The 25,805-nt window shown below is 51.3% G+C and overlaps 1 protein-coding gene across 1 annotated transcript in view; it reads left to right on the forward strand.

The window, feature by feature from the left end:
- adamtsl3 (ADAMTS-like 3) overlaps positions 1-25,805 on the forward strand; it is an 869,253-nt gene that overhangs the window by 420,745 nt on the left and 422,703 nt on the right. The window contains 1 exon segment of the mRNA XM_072468743.1: positions 19,661-19,787. Within this exon segment, the coding sequence (XP_072324844.1) occupies positions 19,661-19,787 (127 nt within the window).

Here is a 25,805-nt window from a genome sequence, read left to right on the forward strand (position 1 = left end):
CATTATAAAGCAAAGACATTGCATTCAAGAAAGAAGCTCTTCCCCCAACCTGAAAAATAAACTCTGCTGAGCGTGTAGCTTGATAAAGAGAGCGTCGTGTGAATCTTCGCTACACTCCACAAAAAGGAATTTATCCTACTCAGTGAAGCGAAGGGTAAGAAATAAAGGATCATTGATTTATTGACAGAAATAGGACAGGCATTTTTTCACATAGGCAGCAATAAAGAGCAAAGTCTATCAGTTTGCAATTATGGAATTCACTCGGCCAGACTGTTCCACTGTGTAATATTTAGTTTCGATTAAGCATGCATTGGGGTAAATGTTCTTCTGGGCATCTAAATGGCCTTATTCAGCTGTAATTCATGGGACATGAGATTGGTCTTTTGTTCAACGCTGCCACTGACCCAAATAATTCAGCAAGTGACAACTGTCATTTGAATTATAAATAGTAACTTAATTCTGCAATTGTCACTTCATTGCCAAGGGGGTTATTTCAGTTGAATGGCAGAGTGCATTTATGTGTGGGAACTATTGCCTAGGAATGCACGGTCCTCTCCAGATTTTAGTCCCTCTCGTTCCCAGGAATTTTGTATTTTTCGGCAGTGACATGAAGCAGACATTTTTTACTGTCCCAAGCAGAATACTAGAGACAAATGGCACTGTTCTGTGAAACATCAGTACTTAAAACTTTGGAAGAATGAAACGTCTGTTGCAAAATGTTACATGGGACGAAGAAACCGAAAAGCTTAGGATTTGGAGACGGAACTACGTTTTCAAAAATAATTTTCAAGCCGGCGTGCCCCAGGAAGCTTATTTTTAAAGATAATTTATATACATTTTCAATAATCTTTTTTCACAGATTTTGCAGACTTGAAAGGTGGATGCTAACCTGAACTGTAAGACCTATGCTTTAAGTTCAACGTACAGACCAGAAGGAGTACTTAAAATTGCAAGAGCAAAATATATTCTATAAAAGGGGCAGCACGGTAGCATTGTGGATCCCAGGTTCGATTCCGGCTTGGGTCACTGTCTGTGCGGAGTCTGCACATCCTCCCCGTGTGTGCGTGGGTTTCCTCCGGGTGCTCCGGTTTCCTCCCACAGTCCAAAGATGTGCAGGTTAGGTAGATTGGCCATGATAAATTGCCCTTAGTGTCCAAAATTGCCCTTAGTGTTGGGTGAGGTTACTGGGTTATGGGGATAGGGTGGAGATGTTGACCTTGGGTAGGGTGCTCTTTCCAAGAGCCAGTGCAGACCCGATGGGACAAATGGCCTCCTTCTGCACTGTAAATTCTATGAAATTCTATGAAAGTGACACGCAGAAAAAAAAATGTCTGTATTTTGGCCATTTGATCAGAGCTGAAAAGCTAGAAAGAATGAAATGAAAATCGCTTATTGTCACAAGTAGGCTTCAATGAAGTTACTGTGAAAAGCCCCTAGTCGCCACATTCCGGCACCTGTTCAGGGAGGCTGGTACGGGAATTGAACCGTGCTGCTGGCCTGCTTGGTCTGCTTTAAAAGCCAGCGATTTAGCCCAGTGTGCTAAACCAGCCCCTCTTCTGGAGGGCAAAGTGGAGGACAGCAGAAATAGGGGTTGACGTCAGCGACACAGGATGGTTGCCGTTGAGCTACAGTGACTATGTGAGGATGGCGCAATGGTTTCAATGGCAGCTTTTTCACTGCTGGTTATAGATTGTCTTTGGTATCAATGATACAGTTTCTCCCGTATCCACTTCCATTTTGACTTGGTTACCCACAAGTTTTGGGAATACACAGAAATGTTGTTGATTGCCCCGTACTGACAAGATGCCTAGTTTCAGCTCTTGAACTTGTTCAAGTACATAATCTCCAAGGGGTCTTCAACTTCGTCAATCAGCTTGTAGACTTGATTCATAGACTTGCATGTTCTCTTTTTCATGTACATCTTAGGTAGCGGTGAAGTTTGATGTGACTAACACGCTTTGGCAATGTGGTCCATTTTGCCACAGTTCCCGTACTTCTTGGCCGGGATTCTCCCAGCGCCTGCGCCGTTCTAACCTGCTCTCAGCTGGTGGGAACTCGGCATGGAATGGTCAGGGGATGGCCTGAGGAGGGGGAGGGGGGGTCCGACCCCGGGGCGGCCACCGATGTGGCTTGGCCCGTGATCGGGGCCCACCAATCGGCGGGCCGGCCCCGCTGGCTGGGGGCCTCCTTTCCTACGTGCCGGCCCCTGTAGCCCTGCGTCATCTTGCTTCGGGGCTGGCGAGTTGAAGGAGGCCACTGCGCATGCGCACGTTGGCGCCGGCACCACTGTGCTTGTGCGGATCCCGCGGCGCACAGTTCGCGCCGGGAGCGGCGTGAATAGCTCCAGCGTCATGCTAACCCCCTGTCGGGCCAGAATTAGTTCTGGCAACGGCCCGTTCACGCCTTCATAAAACGCGATGTTGTTTACGAGGGCTAGGACACTCTGCCGCGGGATTGGAGAATCCCGCCCCTTTTCTCTACTCCAGGATTCTCCCGCTGAATGTCCAACTTGCGCATATTGATGACATGGTTAAACTCTTGCATACTTGTTTTTGGTGGTCTCCATCTTGTGGATCTTTGCTCCAACACCTATCTGTGAAGCCTCTATTGCTGCTAGCTCCACTGGTGTGCCAATTTCCACCCCAGGTTTAAGAGATAAGGCGGTTTCAGTAAGCAGTCTCCCGTCATGAAGGCTTTTCATTTGGCCAACAGGTTGGGCCTTTATGCCACTTGGTCCAGGGCAGTGTGGCGGTCCGGGGCGGGGCCTGCCAGAGGAAGGGGGCGTGCCATAGGGTGTTCACCTCCATGGCAGCCCCTCGAATGGCCCCTATAAAGATCACAGTGCAACTCAACGGACATTTGTTCGATATGGAATTGGACACTAGCACAGCGGTCTCCGTGGTCGGCCAGAAGACATTTGACCAAATTAAGCAGGGTATTCAGTTCTTGGATTTGACAGACACCCAGGCCAGGCTGCCCACTACCACGAGCCATTGGATATTACTGGTACTACTATGAACCAGGTGATTTATGGGTACCAGTTGGTGCACATCTCGCTTATCGTGGTAAAGGGCCATGGCCCCAGCCTGTTGGGCCGTGATTGGTTGCGCCTTCTGCAGCTGCGTTGAAACACAATCTCCAGTTGGGGTCTGGAGGCCTGGGTAAGTGCTGGGCAAGTATCTCAAAGTGTTTCAACCCAGACTAGAAAAGATAAGGGGGGGGCATATATCGCATACAGGTCGACCTGGAAGACCCCGCCATGTTATTTTCGGGCTCGCCTGCTCCCCTATGCCTTGCTGGAAAAGGTAGAAACTGAGCTTAGTCAAGTGGAGACCTTAAGTATCATCCAGCATGTACGGTTCGCTGATTGGGCAGCATGGCTGTACCGGTAATGAAACCGAACAAAATGGTCCATTTATGCGGGAATTGCAAATTGACCGTAAATACAGCTTCACCATTGGACCATTACCCCATGCCCCGCATTGCTTGCCAAGCTTGCGGGTGCGCATTTGTTCACAAAGCTAGACATGAGCCACACATATTTACAGCTCGAGTTGGATCCGGCCTCCCGCAAATATGTTACCATCAGTATGCACAGGGGCTTGTATAAGTATCCGTAATTGCCTTTCGGAGTGATCTTCACCTGTGCAATATTTCAGCGTGTAATGGAGAGCATCCTGGGAGGGCTGTCGCGTGTGGCAATATTCTTAGATGATGTGCTGCATCATTGGAAATTGCCAGGACGGCCATGGGCACAGTTGCATGCCAACTTTGCTGGCCCTTTTCAGCGATCCATGTTCCTTGTGTTGATTTATGCCCATTTGGAGTGGCTGGAGGTGCACAGGATGGTGGCGACCACATCCCGGGCGAGTATTGAGAAGTTACGTACATCCTTTTGCATGCACAGCATCCCGGATGTCACAGATAATGGCACTCCGTTTACTAGTGAGGAGTTTGCCGTGTTTTTGAATGCAAATGGGGTGCTGCATATTGTACCGTCCCATACCTTGCAGCTTCTAATGGCCTAGCGGAGTGTGCGGTGCAAACATTTAAGCGGGGCCTTAAGAAAGTCTTCTGGATCGATGGACACTAGGCTGGTTCATTTCTTGTTTTGATACAGGACCACACCGCCGCAGTCACAACACCGCCACTTAAATGCTGATAGGCCGGAGGCTTCGTACCCGACAAAGCATGAATTTTCCAGACATTGGTGCGAAAGTGCACCACAACCAGGAGCAGCAAGGGTGTTGCCCCATTCGACATCGACCATCCGGGCACTTTGTACTGGGTAACTCAGTGTTTGTGTGAAACCTGACAGCACCCAGTGGGTCTCTGGTGTTGTCCTCCACCAAACAGGGCCGTCTTCTTACCAGGTGGAAGCCCACGGTCAGATCATGCGAAAGCACCTTGATCACTTTCCGTCTAGGCCACTACTTCTTCAGAATATTCCTCTTCCTTGGAAACTTCTCAAACCGTATTTGCTGCCTGATCAGGCCACAGCAGAGCCTCAAGGGGGTCAAGACGCCGACACGACGGAGGTCGTCGACTCTGACTCGGAGAGACTCTGGTGGGGAGCCTTCGGAACTGTAGCCTCAGGCATTGCAGCTAACGTGACATTCACCTTCTAGACACACACCGCCCGACCCAGCACCTTGGGTGTATAGCACTTAGCCAGACGCCAAGAGGGTCCAGTGCTCTCCTTCACCGCGGTCTTTGGAGGATACTTTGGACTTTGGGGGGGGGGGGGGATGTTATAACCCACACAGATCCTATGGGGTTGGAATGATTCATTATCCCGTGGATCTTGCAGAATACAAGCTCCCCCGATAAGGGGGCGGGAGGTCTCTAACAGTATCTGACTATGTATAAATAGAGTTGACCAGTGTGGCACCAAGTAGTGAAGATCCAGTAGGGATCTACTTTAGCTGTATCTAACAGCTATTAGAAAATAAAATACATTTTGTTTTCTACAAACTCGGTGTGGACTCTTTGTGGCCTTATAAAAGTTGACAAGTTACATTCACACCACACAAATGCCAGACAGACCATCTCCAACAAGAGTGAATCTAACCATCGCCCCTTGGCATCCAATGACATTACCAGTTATTAATCCTCTACTATCAACACCCTGGGTTTTACCATTGACCAGAAACTGAACTGGACCAGCCCGATAAATACTGTGGAAACAAGGTGCAAATCAGTAGTATAACGTAATACTCTCCACTTGCCTGGATGAGTGAAGCTCCAATAGCACCCAAGAAACTTGACAAGAAAGCAGCCCGCTTGATTAGCACCCCTTCCGCAAACATTCACTCCGTCCATTACCGACACACAAATGTGTACCACCTACAAGATGTACTATAGGAACTCACCAAGGCTCCTTAGACAGTACCTTCCAAACCCAACAACTGTTACGATCTAGAGTGACAAGGCAGCAGACACACATGGGAACATGATGACCTGGAGGCTCCCCCCCCCACCGCCAAGTCAGTCACCATCCTGATCCACCGTTCCTTCACTGTCGCTAGGGCAAAATCCTGGAATTTCCTCCCGAACAATGCTGTGGGTTGCAGTGGTTCAAAAATACAGCTCACCACCACCGTCTCAAGGACAACAAGAGACGGGCAATAAATGCTGGCCAAGCCTGTGATGCCCAGATTCCATGAATGAACTTTAAGAAAGCAGCAGCAGCAAAAATGCAATCCTGCGCTTCAGGAGGACTTTTGGCTGCATGTAGGCCTGGGACTCCATGAGTTTAGCCAATATTGGTTGCAAAACATTTGCAACGTGGTCCTCAGATGGGCAGGCAATGCTGATTTTACTCAGTTCCCATCTTTCTGCCAGCGCTTTTGATCACGTCACCTGCCTGACATCACATACTGCAATCCAAAGTTTTCTTTAGCTGTGCGCCGATATCAATGGAAATATGCTCAGCTGCTACAGGAAATGTAGGCAATGGCTCTGTTTCTACAAATACAAGTCTTGGGAAAGCTGCCATCAAAGGAAAGCGATGACTGCTGGATTCCGTACAAAAGCCTTGTCAGCCTCATGCTCAGATATGCTACCCCAACCGTCCCAATGTCATCCTACATGGCCTCCCAACTTCTGGCTTACGATCCCACAGGCCTCTGGGGCGAAATTCTCCGGAAACGGCGCGATGTCCGCCGACTGGCGCCCAAAACGGCACAAATCAGACGGGCATCGCGCCGCCCCAAAGGTGCGGAATGCTCCGCATCTTTGGGGGCCGAGCCCCAACCTTAAGGGGCTAGGTCGGCGCAGGATGAATTTCCGCCCCGCCAGCTGGCGGAAAAGGCCTTTGGTGCCCCGCCAGCTGGCGCGGAAATGACATCTCCGGGCGGCGCATGCGCGGGAGCATCAGCTGCCGCTGACGGCATTCCCGCGCATGCGCAGTGGAGGGAGTCTCTTCTGCCTCTGCCATGGTGGAGACCGTGGCAGAGGCGGAAGGGAAAGAGTGCCCCCACGGCACAGGCCCGCCCGCGGATTGGTGGGCCCCGATCGCGGGCCAGGCCACCGTGGGGGCACACCCCCAGGACCCCAGAGCCCGCCCGCGCCGCCTTGTCCCGCCGGTAAGGTAGGTGGTTTAATCTACGCCGGCGGGACAGGCATTTTAGCGGCGGGACTTCGGCCCATCCGGGACGGAGAATCGCGCGGGGGGGCCTGCCAACCGGCGCGATTCCCGCCCCCGCCGAATATCCGGTGCCGGAGACTTCGGCAACCGGCGGGGGCGGGATTCACTCCAGCCCCCGGCGATTCTCCTACCCGGCGGGGGGTCGGAGAATCTCGCCCCTGATCTCTGAATCCACCCCCCCTTATCCCATATACAATATTCATAGAATCCCTACAGTGCAGAAGGAGGCCTTCAACCCATCGAGTCTGCACACAACTCTCTGAAGGAGCACAATACCTCGCCTTCTCCCCCGCCCTATCCCGTAGCCCCACCTAACCTGCACATATTTGGACTGTGGGAGCAAACCGGAGCACCCGGAAGAAACCCACGCAGATGTGGGGAGAATATGCAAACTCCACACTGACAGTTACCCAAGATGGGAATTGAACCAGGGTCCCTGGCGCGGTGAGGCAGCTGTGCTAACCACTGTACCACCGCACTGCCCGAAATCCTTTTGCCAAATGTTGTTCTCATTTTCATAACATTTTGGTTTGGTTTCAGGTTTCGGAGTGCCAGTCCGATTTTGGCCAGTCCCGCCGGCGTGGGTTAGGCATGGTCTCACACGGCGGGACCTGGCACGTAAGTCGGCTGGGGCGGTTCTCGGGTGGGCGGGAGGGGGGATCCAACCCCGGTGGGGGAGCCCCACGGTGGTCTGGTTCGCGATTGGGGCCCACCGATCTGCGGGCGGGCCTGTGCCGGGGGGGCACTCCTTCCTTCCGTGCCGGCCCCTGTAGGGCTCTGCCATGGCTGGCGCGGAGAGGACAACCCCCTACGCATGCGCCAGAATACGTTGGCCGGTGTGCGCACGTGCGGAACCACGCCGGCGGTTCCGTGCCTGTGCGAGATCACGTCGGCCCTTCACCGTATGCGCGTACTCGCGCAGTCCCTTTGGCACTGGTTGGAGCGACGCCAACCCCTCTGGCGTCCACCTAGAGAATTCCGCACTTTCGGGGGATGTTGACGCCGGAGTGGTTGGCGCCGGTTCTCCCGCCTGCGTGGGTACTTAGTCCCCAGAAAGGAGAATTCCACCCTTCATGTTCTTGATACGGAACCTGTTAGTGAAGTTCTATGCACACTATGAATGTATAACTCTGAAAACATGACATCTGGGTTTCCCATACACTCCTGGACTGTGTGTAGAAGAGTCCAGCAAAAGCCAAAATGGGGACAGCACCCGTTGAATGGGCTATACATTGGAGATGTACACAGCTGTGAGTTGTTAAACACTTCAACCGTGTAAACCTTCAAACCTATCAGTGCTACAGCAAACAATCCTTACAACATAGTGGCAGTGAAGGCGGGAGCCTGACATCCCAAAGGCAAGATAAAGTAAAGAAACTGCAGTCTGATCTGTTATACATCCGAAAATGAATATACTGCAGAAGAATCCACTGTGCAGATGAAAATCTAGACCTGATTGAAGACAGAAGCAGAGTCAAGGGACCCAGCTAGATCACAAAAGAGGGTGGCGGGTCGGGGGTTAGTTACTCTGCCACAATTATCAGAATTTAACGAATATCGTTGTAAAGTTATTCTTATTACTGTATCTCCGCATCATGAGGGTCTACATATATAGCCGTCCTTCAGCTTCAGTAGCGAGTAAAATTGAATGTGGTCTAACGTAGCACATAAGCCTTTGAACAGGTAGGTTAGGTTAAATTTGGCCCCTTCGAGTCATAAAGTCATAGAGTTTTACAACAGAAAGAGGCCCTTCGGCCCATCATGTTTGCACAGGCCATAAAGCACTTATCTATTCTCATCCCATTATCCAGCACTTGGTCGGTAGCCTTGTACGCTATGGCGTTTCAAGTGCTCATCAAAATGCTTCTTAAATGTTGTGAGGGTTCCCGTCCCTACCACCCTTTCAGACAGTGAGCTCCAGATTCCCAGCGCCTTCTGGGTGAAAATGTTTTTCCTCAAATCCCCTCTAAATCTCCTGTCGCTTACCTGAAACCTATGCCCCCTTGTTATTGGCCCCTCTCAAAGGGAAAAACTTTCTATCTATCAACCATGTCTATGTCCTTCATAATTTTGTACACTTAATCAGTCTTAACCAATGAAGAAAAAATAAATCCTTTACTTTTCTTTATTCATTTGCGGGACATGAGCATCATTGGCTGGGCCAGCATTTATTGTCTGTCCCTCACTGCCCTCCATGTTAGAGAGTCACCCTCATTGCTGTGGATCTGGCGTCACACATAGGCCAGACCAGGTAAGGGCAGCAGATTTCCTCCCCTGAAGGGCATTAGTGAACCAGATGGGTTTTTATGACAATCAGCAATAAATAGACTTTTAATTCCAGGTCTGTTTTTTAAATAAATTCAAATTTCACCATCTGCCATGGCAGGATTTAAACCTGTGCTGCCAGATCTTGCCCTGGATCACCAGTCCGGTGACAATACTACTACGCCACTGCGTCCCCCTGCTGAGAGAGTAAGGTATTTAAGTGCTAAGAGAGAAAAGAAAGCAGACAGATATTCAGGGAAGAAATAGCCTTGGATTTTAACATTCCTTTTCCAGGAGTCCCTGAAATAGACTGGTGGTGTCAGGGAAGTGGAAAAGTACAGTGGTATCCAAGGTATCCTACTTTTTTGAAGGATGAGATGTGATTGGTTCCTGTTTTTTGAATGAAAAGGGATTTTCTTGATCTGGAAATGGACATTGTGAGTGTTGAAATATTTTTGAGTGGTTATTTTGAAGTCTGTTGAGCCATCAGTATGTTTTAGCATTCTTTAGACATGTCAGGCATTTTCCCATGACTTGTAAGCATTCAAGCCCTGTAAAGAGGCCAGGTACAAAACTTAGGATTACATAAATGCTCCCCTCCCAGTATGTTTTTTAAGGCTTCCTGTTGTACTGATTCAGATTGGTGTGCATGTGATTTATTTCCAAACTTTCTTGACAATCGTGGCATCTCCTGGACCGAAGTCTACCTACAGTGGCTTATCTTCAGTTATCTTCCTCCTGTAGTAAGGGAAGAAGTCTTACACCAGGTTAAAGTCCAACAGGTTTGTTTCAAATCACTAGCTTTCGGACCTGTAGTAAGGGCATCGCCAATTCTTAACGTTAGTTTTAACAACATGGATGAGATCAGAAAAGGCTGAGGTTTTCCATTTTAGTAGAATTGAGACTAGTCCCCAATTTTCTGGCCTTGAGTTCAGTTGCCTCATCCCTCAACCTCTACCAAAGAGTCCACTGGAATTCATTAATTTATCACTGGACTGGTAAAGCAGAGACCCAGAGTAATGCTTCTGGGGATCCAGGTTCAAAACCCACCACTGCAGATAGTGAAATTAGAATTAAATAAAAGTCTGGAATTAAAAGTCTAATGATGACCATGAAACCATTGTCCATTGTCGTAAAAATGGTTCACTAATGTCCTTTAGGAAAGGAAACCCGCCGACCTTACCTGGCCTGGCCTACATGTGACTCCAGACCCACAGCTATGGATTTACTCTTAACTGCCCCATCAAGGGCAATTAGGGATGGGCAATAATTGCCTGCACAGCCTATGACGCCCAAGTTCCATGAACAAATTAAAAACAATTAAGTGTATCAAGAAACATACAAGGCCACGGGGACTTTTTGCAATGTATTGGTGACCACTTTGATGAATTTGAAAAATGCTGAAGCCATTTGAACTTTAAATGGACCATAAAATGCCCCAAAACAAGATGTATGTAGAGCGCTGTCACAGTGAAAATTGCGGGAAATAGATCAAGTAACATACTTCTGTCATCAGCACATCAATACACCCTTCACTTCAAGGCAGAAGTTCATTAGCCGAACATCACTTCCAAAAGATGCCTCCACTGACAATGCAGCTCCTTCCATCAGTGCTGCACTGAAGTGGCCATTGCCCATATTCTGCAACCTGTCACTTTCATAAGAACTTCAAGAGGCAGTGAGAATTAAAATAACATGAGTGGAGAATCATAGACAGGAGCCTGCATCGCTCGAGACAGTGCCGCAGAGCACTCCTGTCCAATTAAATGGCTACTGACATGATTTAAAACCTTAGGCAATAAATGACGTGCCATATTGGGAAGAGCAGATTCTTGAGTGTGTTTCTACGCCAAGAAAATGATTTAAAGGGGGAGGATCTCTTAACTCCCTAAATAATATTTACTTCACAACTCCCTGGAAGTTAATGCTGATGTTTCAATTTATTTTTATCTCAATACCAATCAACGCTTCAGGTTTCCTTAATTGCCTCCAAAATAGGTAAAGATTGAACCTGGAAATTATATTATGTGTGTTGTAGGAAATCTTCCTGCATTATCACATTTCTGTCTCCATTATTTTGGCAATTAAGTCATTCAATGTATTTTAAATATACTTAACAATAACACAGTAATTAGGAACCCTCCGTTACTGACTAACATTGAAATCTAGTAAGCTTTGTTTAACTCCTATTTGGAGTGTTGCATTTGAAAATGAATCTTCAGTGGGCACAAGATTAAAGGATTCCCAACGGGTTGTGGTGGATCAAGATTTAGGCTACTCCTGTTTCTTTTTGAAAGAGAGAAACGTGGTTCAGATCAAACCTACAGTGTCTGCTCTCGTACCACTCCGCCGCCCCCCCCCCCCTCTCCAACTCTTCCCACCGACCCCATTTCGTTCATAAGTTTCTGCGTGGTAAATATTAACCTAGCTTTCTTAAATTAAAATGAATATTCCTCTTCTAGACATGCAGTGAACTTTGGATCTCTTCTGTTTTGATTTGATCTTAATACTTTCTTGGGGCTACCAACTTCCATTTTCACTACATCTCAGTAATGACAGGTGCCATTTTGTACTACGAGCTGCAGTAATTCACAAGGTTCTGTTATATCCCTGAGTGATGAATGGAGTTAATGGACTGTATCGTGCACAGGTCAAAAACTGAGGAAGAAATGGTTCAGATGGATACAGCCTTGGTCCGACTCCACCTAGAGTACTGATTTTAGGGATTGGGCACCGAATCGGCGGAAGGATATATTGGCCTTGGTGGGGTTACCAGGCAGATTTGCTAGGATTATACCAGAACTTAAAGGGTGGTACAAACCAGGCTTGTGTTGTCTTGAGTTTAGAAGATCGAGGAGTGATCTAATGGAGTATTTTAAAATGATAAATAGGTGGACACAGAACAACAATTCCTCTGGTAGAAGAATCTAGAATAAGGAAGCATAATTCCAAGGTCATTCAGAAGTGAAGTCAGCTAAGGCTGTGGATGCTGGGTCAACCAAAATGTTCAAGATTGAAATTGGTGGATTTTGTTGGCTAACGATATTAAAGGATACATAATAAAGCTGATTGAATGGAGTTCAGGTACAAGTTAGCCATGGTCTAGTTCAGTGTTTTTCAAATTGTTATTCCCAGGATCCACGTTTCCTAACCGGCCGACATTTGCGACCCACACCATCCGACCTTCACGGCACATGTCACGTTCATTTACCTTTAATGCGAGAGCGGAGCCTGCTTGGTCCTCACGTCTCACTTGAATCAGGTTCAAAGGAGGAGAAGGGAATGCACATATCGGGTGCAGACCTGAGCCAGTTCCTTTGTGCCGTCTTCATTTTATGAAAACGTTTAATGAAATCCAACCTCGTACATGTAGGTCATCATGAAGGGCAATAGCAACAAAATGCTTGTTTTACTCAGCACTGGATGCTCCTGGGAGGTGCTACTCTAGATTGCTGTCAGCTTCAAGGGCTTTTGACATATTTTTAATGTGGTATCGCAGGTCAGGTATAGCAACGTGGTCTTTTAATTTGGAGTCAGCTGCAGGTTAGTAACTGACTCTAGGGTCTCAACCTCAAAAGGGATTTTTCACCCACCACTTCTCTTTCAAAATCTGAAACTTCTCCTCTCATTTGTCAATACACCCATCAATTTAGCACACATGGGATTTGCATCCTTATTTGCATTGGCACAATTGACAAAACCATACCTCAAGAAATCATCTTTATACTGGTTTGTTCCCAAGTTAAGTTTCTTCTTTGTCGGCTGTTAATCAGAGGTTCTGAAGCTCTGTACAGAACTAATACTAGCACTGCTCTGTCCTGCCATGGACTCTTCTGCACAGCTCTCTCCAGCAGATTCTGTTGTGACATCCTGTCCAGTAGGTACACTGCCTATTTGAGTCTCTGGCTATCTCTTACGAATATGATCCACCTTCACAGCCTGCCCAGCAGCTGGAAAATGGAAGCAGCTCTATGATTTGGTGCCAAAAGCACGTACCTGGCAATGTCACCCTCACAAAACATGGGCATTACCCCACATCCCCCAAGTGATGATACCCCACTGTGGGTCCCTGGGGGTCCCCCTCTTCAGGCCCTCCCAAACTCTCTTATTGCCCCCCTATTCAGGACCCCCACCCACCCATCACGCCTCAACTTCCCAGAGGCCTCTCCTTAACTGCTCTCCTACCCCCCTCCCCCCCAAAAACACGCACCCTTCATATCCCCCTTGCACCTTCCTTTCATAGCCCCCCTAGGGCCCTGACCCCTGACAGTGCTACCCTCGCACTCGGACACCCTTGCTTCCACCCTGGCAGTACCAAGGTACCCACATTATAGGGGGAGGACCGGGGGTCAACACTACACTATCCCTGGTAACCCAGAGCATCTGATGGCATGGGAGACCACCCGAATGCCATTCTGCCTGGTCCATGTTTGTGTCGGCCAGCTGGGGACTCCCTGGGGAAGCCGTTAGATACTAGGAGGCCGGTAGATCGCAGGTACATAGACGGCTCGGTCCTGCCCATCGTGGGGGGTTCCTGATCCTGCCACCTCGCGAGGTATAGCGGCTGCCAGGAAGCCCATGGGAGGCTTCACCCAGCATCTACTGGCTGCGTCATGCTTCCATTTGAGAGCGATGTGGCCAGCAGATCCTGCCCAATATCCCGTTTTCCATCTATATATTCACATGTAAATGGTTAGAAGCAATGGTGAACTCATTTTTATGACTTCTTAATTTCAGCTTTAGTAGACACACTGCCTGTGTGTATTGTAAATCAGGGTTTTTAACAACATTACTGCCACAAATATAATATATATAATAATTTTGACATTCCTCACACCAGGGTGAGATTCGAACGCGTGTCCCTGGGTCAGTAATCCAGCAACAACCCCGCTATGCCAACACTTCCCCTTGTATATCCTAAGGTAAACTTAAGTTTACATTTATATGAAATACTGTTGAAGTGTAATGACTGGTACTGTAGGAAATGTGGCAGTCAATTTGTACAGAGTAGGGTCCCGCAAGCAGCAATTTTAATAAATGAGCAGAGCATGGGATTTAGGTGTTGGTTGAGAGGCAAACATTGGCCAGGGACACAAAAGATCTTTTCTCTTCATTACTGTTGTGAGGTCTTTTATGTTCACCTGAGAGGGCAGAAGGGTTTCATACCTACTGCAGTATAACATGTCGTATATACTGCACCAACGTGTCAATCTGGATTGTGTGCCTAAGCCTCTGGCCTGGGCATAAACTCACAGAAACCGTGCAAATCTAAGACCAATGGGGTTCAAAGGAAAACTCCACCAGCAGTTACAGCTACACTTTACCGAGAAGGAAGATGATATGGTTGTATTTGTTAGCGGCTATTCATTGGAGCCCAGGGTATCACTGCAGGATTTCCTCAACCAAGCAACCTTGACTCATTCATTCACAACTCTTCAATAATGATGTGGAGATGCCGGTGTTGGACTGGGGTGAGCACAGTTCGTAGTCTTACAACACCAGGTTAAAGTCCAACAGGTTTGTTTCGATGTCACTAGCTTTCGGAGCGCTGCTCCTTCCTCAGGTGAATCTTCAATAATGAACCCACATCATAAGGGGAGTGGTGCTATTTATTTATGGGGGTCACTGCTCAACTCCATTCGCAATTCCTTTGAAATAGTCCATGTTGGACCACTGTGGAAACCAGGAGAAATCCAGACATGGGCTGAGAGCACACTGATAATATTTGCACTATGTAACTGGCAGATAATGGTATCTCCATCATGATAAAGCCAAGGTATCTCCTCAGCTTCAACAGAGAACCAGCTTTAACAGAGAACCTTGAGGGAGGAGTGGCTTAGTGGTTTGTCACTGGACTGGTAATCTAGAGACCCAGGGACTGGGTTTGAATCCCACCACAGCAGATGGTGAAATTTGAATTCCGTTTAGAGAGACACTGCCTCACAGTGCCAGGGACTCGAGTTCAATTCTTCCCTGGGGTGAATGTCTGCGTGGAGTTTGTACGTTCTCCCCATGTCTGCGTGAGTTTCTTCTGGGTACTCCGGGTTCCTCCCACAGTCCAAAGATGTGCAGGCTAGGTGGGTTGGCCATGATAAATTGCCCCTTAGCGTTCAGGGGGGTGCAGGTTAGGGTATGGGTTACTGGTATAGGGCAGAGTGGATCCGTGCAGACTCGATGGGTCGAAGGAACTCCTTCTGCACTGTAGGGATTCTATGATCATCACTGAATGCTCCGCCATGAACAAGTCACTCAATACCCACCAGAGGCCTTACTGGATTAGTCGTATCAACAGATACAAGGGCAGGGCAGAAACTGAGTACTTGGTGACGAGTGCCTCATCTCTACCTAGAAGATCAAATTTTTGATGGAATACTCACCAGTTGCCTGGCTAGATGCTGCCCATCAACACTTAGGAACCTCAACACAATTTATTATGAAGAAGTTTCTCTAAATTGGTGCCCCTGCCGCTATGCTTAATACCCACCTCTCCACCAAAAGCGCACTCTGGGTGCAGTAAATAAAATCCACAGCACGTATAATCCACAGGATGTATTGTAGCAACTCACTAAACATATTGCAACACCACGTCCCTCCCCTGTGACATCTGCTCGCAAATAGAACAAAAGTGACAATGTTGCAGCACTTGTCTCCTGCTTTTTAATTGATGCATCAGTCAAAGATTTCAGCATTCTGATCCACAGATAATCCCTTCACTGAACTCACTATTCATTTGAAGACTGCAGGGCAGTTAAGCCTTCCACTCTCAAAGACGCAGCCACTTAAATTGTGTTTATAATGTCCTGTCCTCCTAAAACTGCATCTCCTCTGATTTATGTGAGCATTGCAATGAGAGATGCGGTAGTGGTTAATTAAGCAGGTGATTTCTCTGTTCATCTGTGTTGTAAAGAGCATTTGAGAGTCTCTGAAGTATGTGAGAGGATGTGAGCGAGTACTAAAGAGAGCATGAAACATAAACGCTGGACATAAATGTCACATTGCTTTTTTTTAGGGAGGATAAACAGTATTCTTTGGTGGGTATTGAGGGTGAGATTTGAATGTGCACCTCAGTCTTTGAGCACACAGCAACCAAAGTATGAACAGAATATTCCCTGACATTGAGTGTTTGCCCTTTGTTTAAATGACTTGAATACTTAGCTGCACCATACATAAGTTACATTTGATGTTGTCCAATTTGTGTGCATTTTTGATCCAAGAATCTAGCATTAACACCGAAGGTCTACTCTTCTCCTGCTGTTCTAACTTGCACTCCTTCCTTCTCAGACTGATAGGAAATCTGTGCAGATCACATCAAGCTTGTAACAAGTTGCTGCATGTGTGAGAGAGGCTCGAGAAAGGGAAATAAAATGGGGCGGGGGGGGGGTTGGAAACTATATGATTAGAAGATGAATTTTGATGGTTATTTTTAATTCAGTAGTTGTTCTTCAAGCAAGGAAAACCTTACTGTGTGTAAAGACTGCAAGTGCTATAACCCAGTCCTTGGGGACAAAGTCTTGAGGAGGGTGGGGAGCGACAGTTTGAAGGCCAAGAGGACAATTTAGAATCCTTCTCTATGTTGCTCCGCTCAGTAAAAGTAGGACAATGGCTCCCAGTGCTGACACTCGTCAATGCTATACAAAATTGCAGCTTTTTATTCCCCAAATTAACATCAGCTGAGGATTCCAATGTTGCCTCCAACGTATAATATGGATATATGTTAATCCTTTTTAATACACTCCATTAGTGCTGCCCGCAGTTATTATTTACCTCCAGTGTTGCGCAGGCCACTGCTTTGCATGGTCTGATAGATACATCACTGGCAAGATACCCTAACTATTATTGAAACGCTGACAGACTTATTAGCCTAAAATTAGTATTGGTGCTGTTTGCAACCCAACAAAAATGAAACGCTGTAGCCAGTAACTGTTTTACTAAATCTAACCACACACAAATTGAGATAGGGAAAGGATGAATTAACGCTTGTGGATAGTTGTGACCTATTGTAACCCAGGGCATCACACAACGAAGCAAAAAAACACACAAAATACTGCTAAATCTCAGCAGATTTGACAGCATCTGTGGAGAGAGAAGGGAGCTAACGTTTCAAGGTCCAGTATTTTCTGTTTCTGTTTCAGATTCCAGCATCCGCAGTAATTTGCTTTTACTGAACCGAGCAACCATGATTCACTTATTCACAACTTTCATGGGCGAGATTCTCCGACCCCCCGCCGGGTCGGAGAATCGCCGGGGGCTGGCGTGAATCCAGCCCCCGCCGGTTGCCGAATTCTCCACCACCGGATATTCGGCGGGGGCGGGAATCGCGGCGCGCCGGTTGGCAGCCCCCCCCCGCGATTCTCCGGATGGGCTGAAGTCCCGCCGCTAAAATGCCTGTCCCGCCGGCGTAGATTAAACCACCTACCTTACCGGCGGGACAAGGAGGCGCGGGCGGGCTCTGGGGTCCTGTGGGGGGGGGGGGGGCGCGGGGCGATCTGGCCCCGGGGGGTGCCCCCACGGTTGCCTGGCCCGCGATCGGGGCCCACCGATCCGCAGGCGGGCCTGTCCCGTGGGGGCACTCTTTCCCTTCCGCCTTCGCCACGGTCTCCACCATGGCGGAGGCAGAAGAGACTCCCTCCACTGCGCATGCGCGGGAATGCCGTCAGTGGCCGTTAACGCTCCCGCGCATGCGCCGCCCGGAGATGTCATTTCAGCGCCAGCTGGCGGGGCACCAAAGGCCTTTTCCGCCAGCTGGCGGGGCGGAAATTCGTCCGGCGCCGGCCTAGCCCCTTAAGGTTGGGGCTCGGCCCCCAAAGATGCAGAGCATTCCGCACTTTTGGGGCGGCGCGATGCCCGACTGATTTGTGCCCTTTTGGGCGCCAGTCGGCTGACATCGCGCCGTTTCCGGAGGATTTCGCCCCAGATGTCTGTTCTTCTGTATAATATTTTGCTTCTGTTTCCAAAAACCTGTTTTATTCTAAATAAGTTCAATCAGAACCTCTTAAAGGGCAATTAATAACTTTGGAAAGGCATTCACTGTGCTTATGAAGGTAAAGATGGCAACCAATATATGCATAGAAAGATCCCACTGACTGTAAATAAAAGAACAGTTAAATTATTGAGCAGGGCACTGGGGAGCATCCCTGTAAGTGATGCCTCAGGTCTTTTTTGGTACAGTCACCTGGTCAGGCAGACAGAGAGTTGGTTTAACATTCCGCATGCAAACTGGTATCTTCGACAATTCTTTTTTAAAAAGATTTAGAGTATCCAATTCTTAAAAACAAAAAGGGCAATTTAGTGTGGCCAATCCACCCACCCTGCATATCTTTCTGATGTGGGGGTGACACCCACGCAGACACAGGGCCGGGATCGAACCCGGGTCCTCGGCGGCGTGAGGCAGCAGTGCTAACCACTGCGCCACCGTGCCGCCCCATCACCGACAATCCTGCCCCAGTTTTCAATTTACGTTCAGGTTTCCGATTGACCCAGGCTGTACTAGCTGAGCCCGGTAGTGTTTAAAAGGTGCTGGTTGCAATAAGTAAGCGACACAGTCAGTTTTTTGGAATCTCCGTTTACACGAGGAATATAGGTCTGTCAAAATGCTGAGCTGTAACAGCATGCTCTTGTTGGAATCACTTTTTCTCCTCCTTTTGTTAGTCTTAGCAGCAACATTAACCATGTTTTTAAAGCTTGTAAATTACCCTGAGCAGTGCTGTTGTACTTATCACTTAACACCTCAGACCGGAAATTGCAGTATGTGATGTTATGGTATGTGCATCCAATATGTTTGTATTAAACTATTTGCTCCATTGTTTTGAGAAAAGAAAATGAATCGGAGCCTCCATCAAAGGACTTTCATCCAAACACACTGGGTGCTCAGACTGTTAATGTCTCTCAAAGTAATTTGAAGCTTAATGCGCATTGGTATTTTACTATAATGTACCAGACTTTAAAGCTTCCTCTTGTTTTGTTAAATCCTGATAATTCAGACAGAACAGGCTTCTCTTTACATGGCACTTTATCAGATCTGCAGGGTGCATCAGAGTGTTTCACGTCGGGTGAATAATTTTGTGAAATGGAACGGTTCTGTCGACGGACGCTGCAGCCAATTTGTGCGAAGCAAAAGTCACAGACCAATAACCAAATCATCTGTTTTTGGTTGTGGAAGGAATGCAGACAAGGATGCTGGGGAAACTCCCTGCGAGTTTGAATAGAGCTGTGGGATCTTTCACGTCCACCTAAATAAGCAGAAGGGGGCCTCCGATCAATGCCTCATCAGACAAATGGCTCCAAATAATGGCACCTCTGGCAATGCAGCACTCCCTCAGTATTGCACTGGAATGTCAGTCCAGATTATGAGCTCAGTTCCTGGAGGTGGGCTGAAATCCACATTTATCACTATTGACGTACAAATTGCAAGCAATTGGTCTCAACTTGGACCACCCCATAAATATGTGTAACCTTAGAGTGAGTTGAAGGCGCATATGAGGGTCCACGCAGTAGAAGAATTCATTTCACATATTTGACACAGATTCTTTGACTTTTTTATAATGCTGTGAAATTCTCCAGAAATTAAACCATACTGTAGGCATTCCAAACAAATTAAGAGTCAAATAAAGTGAGCCACACTGTGACAGAATGAGGCCAGCTTCAAAATATAAAGGGTAACGTAAAAATAAACAGAATTCCTGAAACCTGAGCATGTATATACTGTCGGCCTCAGCCTTCTCTTGACTGTGATGTTGTTGTTGGCAGGTGGTGGGCTGTGATCGGCAACTTGGGAGTAAAGCCAAGGAAGACAACTGTGGAGTTTGTGCAGGCAGCGGTTCAACATGCAGACTTGTACGAGGACAGTCCAAATCACATGTGTCTCCTGAAAAATGTGCGTCTATGATTTTATATTGTTTAACATTTTTAAGTCATCTGCCTTTTAACAAACATTAATTAAGCAACCTCAGTTGGCACAAAGGATGAGATTTATTTCACAAGATTAATTATTGTTAATGCTGTTGCTACTTGCAGCTTGTGTGTTACTTAATGTTTCTCTTAAGCTCCTCTAACAGCCTTGTTCAGTGACGGGTAACCTAGGCTGGTGAGTGGGCCGCATGAGTGGGCCTCCTTCATCTCAGTGGGCCACAAGATTGAAATTGGGCTTGTTCACTAACCTTAACCCCACGAGTAAGATTCAATACATTCAATGCAGGCCAAATTTTTATAACTAGCTATAGAAAATGCTTAATCATTTATATATTAATAGAACTCTCATCAACTTCAAATGGTAAAATCAAAATAAATATTTACACGTTGGACACAGGGCACTGCACAGTCAATGTTGTGCGCAATCAGCATGCACCTCACTTCACTTGCCCTTGCTTTATGTACAAATCACTTCAGTTCATACTGGTGGGGGAAAAGCCACATGGATGGAAACCAACGGAATGTGGCAGCCCAGCGTGTGGGCAACGGTCAACAAAATGTCTCGTGGTCCACACTCAGTACCCAGGTGGGCCGCATGTAGCCCCCAGGGCACAGGTTGCCCACCACTCGCCCAGTTGGTAAAGACACTGCCAGGGGGTGGCATTCAGCTGTGCAGAATAGAGGACCCTCAATTTGGATTTCCCTACGGTGTTCGCAGCTCTCTGGGGAGGAAGGAATAATTGGGGTGTCCCGAGTTCCTGACCGCTGAGACCACACGTCCCCCGCGCGGTTGGGAACTCAGCCCGTCCGGGGCGGAGCATCAGGGGAGGTCCTTCAGGTGACCGCCATTGCCGTTCGGCGCCCAATGCGATAATGCCATTTTAGAGGGGGCGGAGAATAGAAAGCTGGCCACAATTCGGCGGTGCCCCGATTTGGGCGTCGGTAGGGATTCTCCGCCCAATCGCCGATCACAATGTCAGCATGGGCAACGGGGAATCCCGCCCCTTACATTTTCTGTATCCTGCTTCCAATTCAGCCTCTGTCAAGTTAGATTAACCATCTTAATAGCACTAGCAAAGCAATCAGCAAAAACTCTGATACCAGCCATGTTGAGGTGCAATCCATTGCCCGATAAGGGGCGTCATTCTCCGACCCCCCAGAGGGTCGGAGAATGGCCGTTGGCCGCCGTGAATCCCGCCCCCGCCGGTTGCCGAAGTCTCCGAAGGGAGAAAAGTCGGCGGGGCGTTAATGTCGCCGCTGCCGCGTAGAATGTCACGGGTCTGCGCAAGGCAGCCGATTTTCGGCCTGCCGATATTCTCCCTTCCGGATGGGCCGAAGTCCCGTCGACGTGATGACCGTTCACGTCGACGTAAATTAAACCTCCTTTTCATCAGCGTGACCCGGTGCTCCAGGCTCACGCCGACCAGCGTGGAGGTGAGTGACGGCCTGGGGGGTTGGCTCTGGGCAGGCAATGGCGTGGCCGCAGTATGAATGCGTGAGGAGAGGTGTGTCTCGGGTTGTGTGTGTGTGTGTGTGCGGCGGGGGGGGGCGGGGGGGGGGGGGTGGTTAGAGTAGGCTGCGCTCCGGGGGAGTGCCGGGAGGGGGTCCGTGCCGGGGAGGTGGATGGGGGGTCCGTGCCGGGGTGGAGGTTGGGGGGGGTCCGTGCCGGGGTGGAAGTTGGGGGGGGGTCCGTGCTGGGGTGGAGGTTGGGGGGGGGTCCGTGCCGGGGTGAGGTTGGGGGGGGTCCGTGCCGGGGTGGAGGTTGGGGGGGGTCCGTGCTGGGGTGGAGGTTGGGGGGGGGGTCCGTGCCGGGGTGGAGGTTGGGGGGGGGGGGTCTGTGCCGTGCCGGGGTGGAGGTTGGGGGGGGGTCCGTGCCGTGCCGGGTTGGAGGTGGGGGGGTCCGTGCTGGGGTGGAGGTTGGGGGGGGTCCGTGCTGGGGTGGAGGTTGGGGGGGGGGTCCGTGCCGGGGTGGAGGTTGGGGGGGGGTCCGTGCCGTGCCGGGGTGGAGGTTGGGGGGGGGTCCGTGCCGGGGTGAGGTTGGGGGGGGGTCCGTGCCGGGGTGGAGGTTGGGGGGGGTCCGTGCTGGGGTGGAGGTTGGGGGGGGGTCCGTGCCGGGGTGGAGGTTGGGGGGGGGTCCGTGCCGTGCCGGGGTGGAGGTTGGGGGGGGGTCCGTGCTGGGGTGGAGGTTGGGGGGGGGGGGGGTCCGTGCCGGGGTGGAGGTTGGGGGGGGTCCGTGCTGGGGTGGAGGTTGGGGGGGGGTCCGTGCCGAGGAGGGGGATGGGAGGGCAAGTGAGTTGGTCCACCTGGCCAGGTGCCAGCCTCCAACAGTTGGACCCGTGCGGTCCATGCCACCTGGCTGGGGGGAGGTGGGGATATGGGCAATGATGACATGTCGTCGTTCCCCTCCCCCCACCAGGCTGTCATGTTTTCAGATCATCCAGCGATGTTGGCCGCCGTGGTGGCAGCCGCTCATGTCTGTGTTGCCCTGGATGAGGAGGAGCGTGCCAGAGAGGCGGCGCAGGCTGCTGCAGAGGGGCAGGCGGCAGCCGCCCAGGCTGGAGGGACACCTGACCGACAGGACGAGGAGGGGGAGGAGGACGTCGCGGCCCCACGGCAACGGAGGCACCCGAGGGCGCCCCGTGTGTACCGGCCCCGGCAGTCATACCAGGACCTCACGGACCGGGAATGCAGGAGGAGACTCCGGATGAGCCGGCACACATCTGCCACCTGCTGGCACACCTGTCACCGCGTGGCACTGGCGGGGGACACCCTCTCCCTGTGTCCGTCAAGGTTACGGTGGCCCTGAACTTTTATGCAACGGGGTCATTCCAGGCACCGAGTGGGGACCTGTCCGGCATATCGCAGACATCGGTGCCAGCCAAGGTGCCCGGGCCGTGGGCTTCTCTGCCGTGGCCGGGTTCCCCATGGTCCAGGGCGCGATCGATGGGATGCACGTCGCCGTGCGGCCACCTGCAGATAACAGGGCCGTGTTCACTAATAGGAAGGGGACCTATTCGATGAACGTACAGGTGGTCTGCGACCACCGCATGATGATCCTGCACGTCTGCGCCCATCACCCAGGCAGTGTACACGACTCATTCGTGTTGTCGCGGTCATCCATCCCTGGCATGTACGAGGGACGCCATCCCCGGCTGAGGGGCTGGTTGCTGGGCGACAGGGGCTACCCATTGCGATCGTGGCTGATGACGCCTATACGGAGGCCACGCAATGAGGCGGAGAACCGCTACAATGATGCCCATGTAGCGACAAGGGGAGTGATCGAGAGGTGCTTTGGCGTGCTGAAGATGCGTTTCAGGTGCCTGGACCTCTCTGGGGGCGCCCTCCAGTACCGGTCAGATAGGGTCGGCCGCATCATTGTGGTGTGCTGCGTCCTGCACAACATAGCCCAGCAGAGGGGCGATGTCTGCAGGCAGAGGAGGGCGGAGTGGAGGAGCAGCAGGAAGAGGCCCAGTCCTCCCCAGATGAGGGGGATGGGGGCAATGGTCAGGGCAGACGGGGTAGACACAGGCGGGTGGCTGTCCACCATTACCGGCTGGCCCAGCGGGCACGGGACAGACTGATAGACGCCCGCTTCACTGACTAGATGATGGGCGTGGGAATCGGGTAGTATGGCCACAGACCGCACACAATGGCAACAGCCGACCACCCACACCCACCACCCATCCACCCACCCAGCACCCTCACCCCCCTCCCCAACCCCACCCACCCCACCCGCATGCACCCCCCCCCCCCCCCATTGCCGATCCACCTGCGGCACAACGGGCCGGGCTCACACAGTTGCGGGTGGACGCGTGTCTATTGCAGGCCATGGAGGATGATGACAACCCGCCCTGCGATGAGCTCCTGGCTCTACATCGTTGGACTATGTCTGACCCATGGCCACAGTACCACCTTCCACCCGGACCATCCCTGCATGCGGCTGTGACACTGCAGCGCACGGTCCCGTCCTCTGCCCGGGGGATGTTGATGGCGCCCCAGGGGGAAGGGGGCAGACTCACCTGGGGCTGAGGTAAGACCACCCCTCACACACACACTTGCGCTCAACGTACATGACACCCCCGCACACTTTGGACAGAGCACAAAGGCAGCTTGGTAGGTGTAACATTGACTTTAATAAGCAAAGGAGTTCATGCACGTGCCCTAGCCCCTAAAACTCATCTGTGCCCTGCACCCGTGCCAACTTACTCAGTGTCTAATTGTTTGGCCTTACGGGCCCTTTGACTACGTCTACGTGGTTCCCCAGACGGTACAGCAGAACTGGAGGTGGACTCCTGTGATTCCTGCCCTCTGACACTGGATCCCTTTGGCGGCCGTTTCCTGGGGCGTCCTGGCCTAGATGGGCCAGGCTGCGGCCCGGGTGACTGGGATGGCGAGCTGCCAGCCTGTCCTGCCCGTTGCCCACCCAATGCACCTGGGACGGAAGGGGGGGAGTCCGAGGTGTCACGGTGTACCGGGACCTCCCCTACAGAGGGAGCCGGGACGGACCACATCACCTCCTCCTCCCTCGGGGTGCCCGATGGCCCCCAGGCCTCTACATGGGTGGGGGATGCGAACGGACTGGCCATCCGACGCCCCCCCGACATCTGGCGCTGCCAGTCCTGGAGGCCCGTGCTGGTATCGACAGGGGTCTGCAGGTTTGCAGCCATGGAGCCCAGGGGGTTGGCAAACCCTGTCTGTGACAGTGCGACGCCGGCTCGCACATGGCCACTGGCGCCGATGCCCTCAGCGATGGCCTGCAGAGATTGGGCCATGGCCTGCAGAGACTGGGCCATGGCCTGCTGAGACTGGGCTATGGCGTTGAGCGCCTCTGCCATCTGGCGCTGGCACTGGCTCATGGCCTCCTGTGAGAGGGCAGCCATTTCCTGGGCCACAGACGCCGCCTGCACGGAAGGCCCCAGGCCTCGCAAACCGTTCCCCATGTCTGACACCGTCGCACCCATTGCCTCCACCGCGGACGCCACCCGTGCGGTGTCGGCCTGGGTGGCACGCATGACCGGCACCACTCCCAGCTCCTGGACGCGGGTGGACTCCTCCACCTGCGACCGCAGCCGCCGCAAGCCGGCCGTCGCCCTCTTCGCTCGTCTCCGGGTCGGTGGTTGCATCGGATCTATGTGTGGGTGTGGTAACTGCAGGAACCCGGGATCCATCTAGGCGGCAGATGTTCGCTTGGGCTGGGCTGCCCTCCGACCGCCCGGTCCCTCTGCTGCTCCTACCTCCACCTGCTGTACCGGGACGGCTGTGTTGTGCGCACCAGTGAGTGTACCAGACGCCTCATCACTAAAGTGCCCAACCGTGGTGAGTGTTTCTGCGATGGTGGAGAGTGTTGGTGACAGCAGTGGCGTTGTGTCGTGCTCTTCGTCCCACTCTGAGTCCATGGCACTTTGGGGTGGGGGTTCGTCTCCACCCATCCACTCTGAGTCACTGTCCGGTATTTCGTCTTCCTGGGTAGTGCTGTCCCGGGTAGTGGTGTCCTGGGTAGTGGTGTCCTGGGTAGTGGTGTCCTGGGTAGTGGTGTCCTGTGTAGTGGTGTCCTGGCTCGGATGTGACGGGGGCCTGTGGCTGCCCCCCTCGTCGCTGGGTGGTCGCTCCCGCACTTGACGGGGGTGTCGTCTCCCTGTTGCTCCAGGTCTCTCCGTATCCCGTGGTGTGCAAGGGGCATCCTGCGGGCGTCGCATGCTGGAGGGTACGGGTCTCTCTGTCTCCCGTGGTCTCCGAGGGGCATCCTGTGGGCGTCGCATGCTTGAGGGTCCGCGTCTCTCCGTCTCCCGTGGTCTCCGAGGGGCATCCTGCGGGCGTCGCATGCTGGAGGGTCCGGGTCTCTCCGTCTCCCGTGGTCTCCGAGGGGCATCCTGCGGGCGTCGCATGCTGGAGGGTGCGGGTCTCTCCGTCTCCTGTGGTCTCCGAGTGGCATCCTGCGGGCGTCGCATGCTGGAGGGTGCGGGTCTCTCCGTCTCCTGTGGTC

Source organism: Scyliorhinus torazame, chromosome 12 (genome assembly GCF_047496885.1).
Source record: "Scyliorhinus torazame isolate Kashiwa2021f chromosome 12, sScyTor2.1, whole genome shotgun sequence".
NCBI lineage: Eukaryota > Metazoa > Chordata > Chondrichthyes > Carcharhiniformes > Scyliorhinidae > Scyliorhinus > Scyliorhinus torazame.